Genomic DNA, 6,279 nt, shown 5'->3' on the forward strand with positions numbered 1-6,279 from the left:
CTCGTTAATGAACAACACGGATTGACCAGTTAAAAATAACTCGGCCATGACGGTCACGATCTGAGCGGGGCCATTAACCCGACAATATCTTGTAGGCATGGATGTTCGGAGGATCTCGTTGGGTAAAATGACTTCCACGCCAAGTATTTATTAGTACTCCGTCCTTGTCAGCGCATCTTTGTGAAGGATTACATGAGTGAATTTATTCGGTCACGTCATGACCGCTGAACCCTTCTCTAGGATCCGGACAGAACCGTCCGAAATCAACTGGCAACATTAGTTCTGTTTGTAATACTTGTATCTCCAACAGCGACGTTCATAAGACTGAGAAATGTGCCGACATCTACAACTGGAAAAGTGAAATGAATTTTACTGCGCTTTTCCCCGTCCCCACTGAGGGTTGGCACCTTGTGCTCTTTGCCAGAAAGGATTATTGTAAATCAAACCAACTATAGACTCCATCTCAACGAGATGTAGATCTACCAAAGTTTTTTCCAAAATGTGTTTGTCTGTGTGTTTTTTAATTAATTTAAGACAAATGTATTACAGATATTATTATACATTGTAGTTACCATCTGCCCTTATATTGGCTAAAAGCCCTCAGTTAATTCTGGGAAACAGCGCAACCTACAGATTATTCACTAATCTGTACCTACAGATTAGTGAATAAATCTGTAGGTTGCGCGCGCAATGCATGATTTCTGAAGTAAGAATGGCTTCTCGATTATCTTCATCGACCCAAACAGTTATAGAGAAATTACTTGACGATAAATATTCAGAAAATACTAAAAGATCGACAGTTTTCTTCAATGATACTTTCTTTAGAAATGCATTTAAATTTTCTGCACTTGATTGTTTTACAAAAACGGTGAGAATTTGTTTACTACACAGTTGTACATTTTTAAGTGTTCGAAAATAAACTGTGTTCGCTGCGACAATGCGTTTGGCGTTATCTTGTTTGAAGCAATGTATAAGAAAACAATTATTGGATTCAGTTTTTGTGATATCCGGAATAATCAAGGTCTCGGTTAGTGTTGGCATAGGGTACAATATGGACTGGACTGAACTATTTTTTTGGAGAATTTTTTCGACCCTTTTTTTGGACCATTTTAAGGAAGCACACCATTAGTACTCAGGGAGGGGTGGGTGCAGTCTATAAGTACTGAGGGAGGGGTGAGAGTCCGACTGTTATTACTAAGGGAGGGGCGGGAGGTGGTTGTAATTGTAAACACTACTGGTTAATGGAGCTTTAACTCGATCTACAAATTATTTTAATCGGTCTTAAACCAGTTGCTATAACGATGGAATACGGGTATTTTGATTTCCTGCCATTCAGTCTTGATGTTTAGGTTTAGATCTCCTCGAATTATTGCCTTGCCTCGATAGTATACGAAGCCTTTCAACATTTTTTCCCGCTTTTTCTCAAGGCAGTGATTGATATCGCCGAGGGACTTGAATTTTTGCATTCAAGGAAGGTGGTACGCCACGAATGTCTTTTTCGGTAGCCATATGTGGTTTGTCCGCGCTCAACGTTGGACTTCTGCACGTAAACCAATGTTCTCTTCGAAATGTCGAAAACAAATTTTTCGAGGTTTCCGTTTTCGAGGTCTACGTTTTATAGGTCTACGTTTTAGAGGACTGCGTTTTCGAGGTCTGTGTTTTCGAGACACCCGAGAGAAGGTTGTTTTGTACGACTGTACCAACAATGAATTTATATAGTAAACGTATAAAAGTTAAAATTTCGATTGCGTTTGTGAATTCTATATTCGGCTAAGGACCGGAAATTCCGTGATCTCGTCTGATGACATCAGTGACAAAGGAAGATAGATAAATCTGGTAATTACATAATGTTTACACAAAGGAAAACTGATGGTGCACAAGTCGCCTCAAAAGGCACACGCATAACCTATGCCAGACTGGTAACTCAACAGTGGAGGATCGTAAACACGATATTTTCAAAAAAAAATTTAGGTCCAGTGTTTACGTGGCAGTTCGCTTTCGCATGACAAAAAAATTAATTCACGCCACGGCCCAGCGCAAAAACTTGGATATACAAAAAGTCAGTCGAAAAACCGATCAAAGTAAATTGCACGATCGAGTAAAAGCTCCATTAACCAGTAGTGTTTATGATTACAACCACCTCCCACCCTGCACCCACCCCTCCCTGAATACTAATGGTGTGCTTCCCCCCTTATAAAATGGTCCAAAATATGGTCCAAAAAAATAGTCCAGTCCTGTCTATATTTTATCCTATGCCGTTAGTGTTATCAGCCTCAACCTTCGACTTCGCCTGATAACACTTACCTCGACCTTGATTATTCCGGATGTTACAAAAACCTCATCCAGTAATTGTTTATTATCATATGGATTACCCTACTTCCTTGGTCACGTCTGAAATTTATTATTTTTCAACGGGTTCAGCTGTTGTTGTTTATTTCAACCTTTTCTAAAATTTATAACGAGTGATCAGGTGCAAAATATAATTAATTCAATTTTTTCAATTCGCTTTCGCATAAATTATCTGTTTGTCTAGCTACGCGAAACTCTTCTAAAAAGCATTTATTTCACTTCCTGCTGAATTCTCCCCCAGCAAAATAATTCCATTTAGAAAGGCTGAACTGACATCAACGAACAAAGACTTGAAGACAACCTGTCAAGGAAACTTCATTCAGACCCAACAACTAGTTGAAATGAAAGACAGGCGGGATATAATCCATGCATGATATACCTTCAATAGATTGTTTCGTCTAACCAACAGTCATGGCTACGCAGTAAACAGCTGCAGCTGTGTCGCTGATGGGAACTACAGCTCGTATTTTCGCTAAAGGCTACTCCAGAAATGAGTTCAAGTTGAGAAGTTTTAGTCTAGTTACGAGTTAAAGGAAGCTGCGAAGATTATTACATAGTGCAACAGTACAAGATATGGCTTCGAAGGCGACAGTTGTATTATTATTCCTGTTAGGTAATGTACGTTCTTCCGCCGAAGACAACCTCAAAATTTCGGCTCGTTTTTCCTTTTTTGACAATAAGAGGCTGAAAGGATATGTTGTTAGACGATTTGATTCACGCAGTTTGTTACCATGCGGTCAGCAATGTCTCAGAAACACTTGGTGTACTTCCACCAACTTCAAGTTTTTCTTAAAGAGGAAAGGCAAAGGAAGCTGTGAACTGAACAAGCACGAGATGTCCATTGTTAACGAGAACAACAATTTTTCTGACGACGAAGGAACGACTTTCTCGCTGTTACATAAGGTCAGAATCAACATTATATGTTCTCTGATAATCTTATGGAACGGTCACCATCTACCGTCAAGGGGGGGAGGGGTTAGAGGTCTTTTGTGTCACGAAAAAGTAACCCCTCAAGCTCTGTAATATTCTTTAGACTCCTCCTTCTCCACTCCCCCTAATAATAAACAGTTATTGATAGTCAGATTAAACTGCAGTCCCCCCTCCCCCACCCTTTGAACTTTGTTGGTGACGACTGAATAAGACGGGAAAATAAGTAGAAAGGTACAACGAGACAAAAACTTACCAAATACTCAGGAAATCTAGGAAAAACAATACCCTTACACGGAAAAGGGTTTAAAAAGAACCCAAAATAAACTGAATATGGCACTTTGGGACAGTGTATTTACCTGAAAAGCGAAAATAATGGTGAATAAATGAATAAGTGAAAACGAGAAAAGAATGCGCGTAAATTAATACGTCTCAGAAGCATACGAAATATGAAAGAAAATCGAGAAATTACCAATTCGCCTCAACCCATGTGTATCCTCCCAAAATCCCACCTCCCTCCTTGTTATAAGTTGAAACCAGCTATAATGATGCACTGACGGTACATCATCATATCATATTTTTAAAATACACGCATTTTGCTCGTAATTTAATGGAAAAGGTGGACGATTTTCTATGATAAGGAAACCTCTAGATTAACAAACATCAGTTGTCATAATTCCTCGTCCTTTTTCACATTTAGCTCAGTCGCGAATCTTGAGGTATCTGTGGGAAGGGCTGACAAAATAGAGCCTTAAAGATGTTCATGATTTAATCAAACGCCTCTTGGCTAAAAATTCGTTTTTCAATCATCTACACATTTCTCAATATGTACTAATCTAGTTGATTTCAATCTGCTTGAGAGTTTTAATTCTTATTCGCTGATAACAACAGGTTTGTGAAAAAGGATGGGTTCTCCATTCTCGATCATGTTACCTTGTCCTCGACACCCCAACGCAGAATTGGACTGAAGCCCGCAGGATTTGCAAGAGCCACGGGGGAGATCTATCAGTAATCAGATCTGCCGATGAGAACAAATTCATTAGCAAATCAGTGCAAGACTCGCGTGTATGGATTGGACTTTACAGAAAAGCGGACAATAAGTTTTACTGGATTGACGATACTCCTGTGACAAGGCAATTTTCTTCATGGGCAGATGGAGAACCGAACAATCATAAAAAAAAGAATGAGAATTGTGTAAATATGTATGCCGGAAAGGACCCAAAATCTGGAAAGTGGAATGACGCCCCCTGCAACCTTCGTAGTCACCGTAGGGCATCATCAATTATTTGCCAGAGGGGCCTATTTTGATTCAACTCATCCACAGACCCAATCTTAGCGTTGCGTGGATCTGTTGCAACTTTTGTGAAAAGCCCCAATATGAAGTAATTAACAAAGATTTAAGATGCACTTTGATCTGAGTAGCTATTAAATGGACTTGGCCCTAGTTGGCCTTTATGAGGAGAAGTTGTCCTTCCTTGGATCATGATGATGCAAATTCCAAATGTAAAGTTTACCTCGTAGGTCTGTTTTGTATTATTTATGATTCGGTAGGTAGATTTACAAACACCGCTGTAACTTATAATTGTTACCGCGAAGTTAAAAAATAAGCAGTCTGTGTGCGCAAATGTCTCTACGGGATTAGTTATAGTTGATTGACTTTACGGTGACTAATTTTAATCAAAGGCTAGTTTCTTATTTAGGGGGAGCAGATATAATTAAATGGAATGAACCAATTGTAACCAGAAGCAATTAATCGTGTAAATATATTATGTTAGCACATTGACACCTGAACCACTCGTAGCCGCCCGAACCACGCAATAGGCTCGCGCGAGAAAGCTTCCCCCCTACCTCCCCTACTAAGCGGAGCTTTGTCTCCAAACTTCCTCCATTGTCAGGAGATGAACAAACCTATCAGAATCCGTCGTTTGTGCATATGTTTTTAAAAGCTTAAGAGAGTACTAGAGGGGCATCATTCCATGCGTTCACACTCATGATCAAATCTGAAAACATGGCGTCCGCGCGGCCGACCTTCAAAATTACCAAGTCGGAGTTTTCGTTCCTTTGCGATCGAGTTAGACCTTGTGGAACTCAGAATATAAAGTAGTAATGCTATATAATACTCTGTTTGGGAAATAATGGCTATCAAGGCCTTAAGAGTCACTGACCGTACATATCAAGAACCCGCCGACAGTTGCAAGATTTCGTATTTCATTTTATTTTTTCTAAAGGACCCTTTTAATAAACCTTTATCGATAATTGTATGAAAAAGTTCCGTCGCCCTTTTTATTTCTCCGAAAAATCGAAAAGGGCAAATCACGCCTAAATGGCCGTTGCTCCCCCCCGTAAAGCAAAGAAAAATTATGCAACTTACGCCAACTAACATCTAGTCATCAGGATCAAGGTTATAAAAAACTGTGACATAAAGATGAACTGGATAATCTATGTACTGATCATATATTAGATCATAATTTTGTCCCAACGTGATACAAGCATGACTTTTTCCTCCACAATGGCAGATATTAGATCTGAGCCCACGTAAAAGCAGTTTTGTTTAAAGGTGCACGGAATCGAGGCACTTGGGCCAAAGGCTTTGTAAATTCTTAAAGGTATCACTGTATTTAAAAAAAAACTCGCTTTTTCCTCTATTTTTTTACTTTTATCGACAACCTGAGGCATTCAAAAGGCAAAGATAGCAATGGTTACAAATTGTATTGCATTCGGATGCAACAACCGGAGCGATAAACCACATTGCAAGCATCTTTCGTGGCATTCGCTGCAACTGAAACTTCTGGCGACTTGGCAGAGTCAAGATCAAACGGGAAAACACGCCAGTAAGTAAAAATTCCTTTTATACAGTGAACATTTTGAAAACTAATGCTTTTCCAAGTCATATGCTGGAAGGCTCCGAAGGAAAGACGTTCGATTGATGATGACTTTCCGGCCAGCATATGACTTGGAAAAGCATTCCTTTTCAAAATGTTCACTGCGTAAAAAGGAATTTTT

General features: G+C 39.4%; 1 protein-coding gene across 1 annotated transcript; it reads left to right on the top strand.

Moving 5' to 3' along the window:
• Positions 1-2,373: 2,373 nt before the first annotated feature.
• On the top strand, positions 2,374-5,025 carry LOC148726235 (P-selectin-like). The gene is made up of 2 exons (XM_088728173.1): positions 2,374-3,252; positions 4,168-5,025. Exons 1-2 carry the CDS (start codon positions 2,923-2,925, stop codon positions 4,582-4,584), a joined length of 747 nt encoding a protein of 248 aa, XP_088584299.1. The 5' UTR covers positions 2,374-2,922; the 3' UTR covers positions 4,585-5,025.
• The last annotated feature ends 1,254 nt before the right edge of the window (positions 5,026-6,279 follow it).

This window comes from Stylophora pistillata, chromosome 7 (genome assembly GCF_964205215.1).
Source record: "Stylophora pistillata chromosome 7, jaStyPist1.2, whole genome shotgun sequence".
In the NCBI taxonomy this organism is placed as follows: Eukaryota; Metazoa; Cnidaria; class Anthozoa; order Scleractinia; family Pocilloporidae; genus Stylophora; species Stylophora pistillata.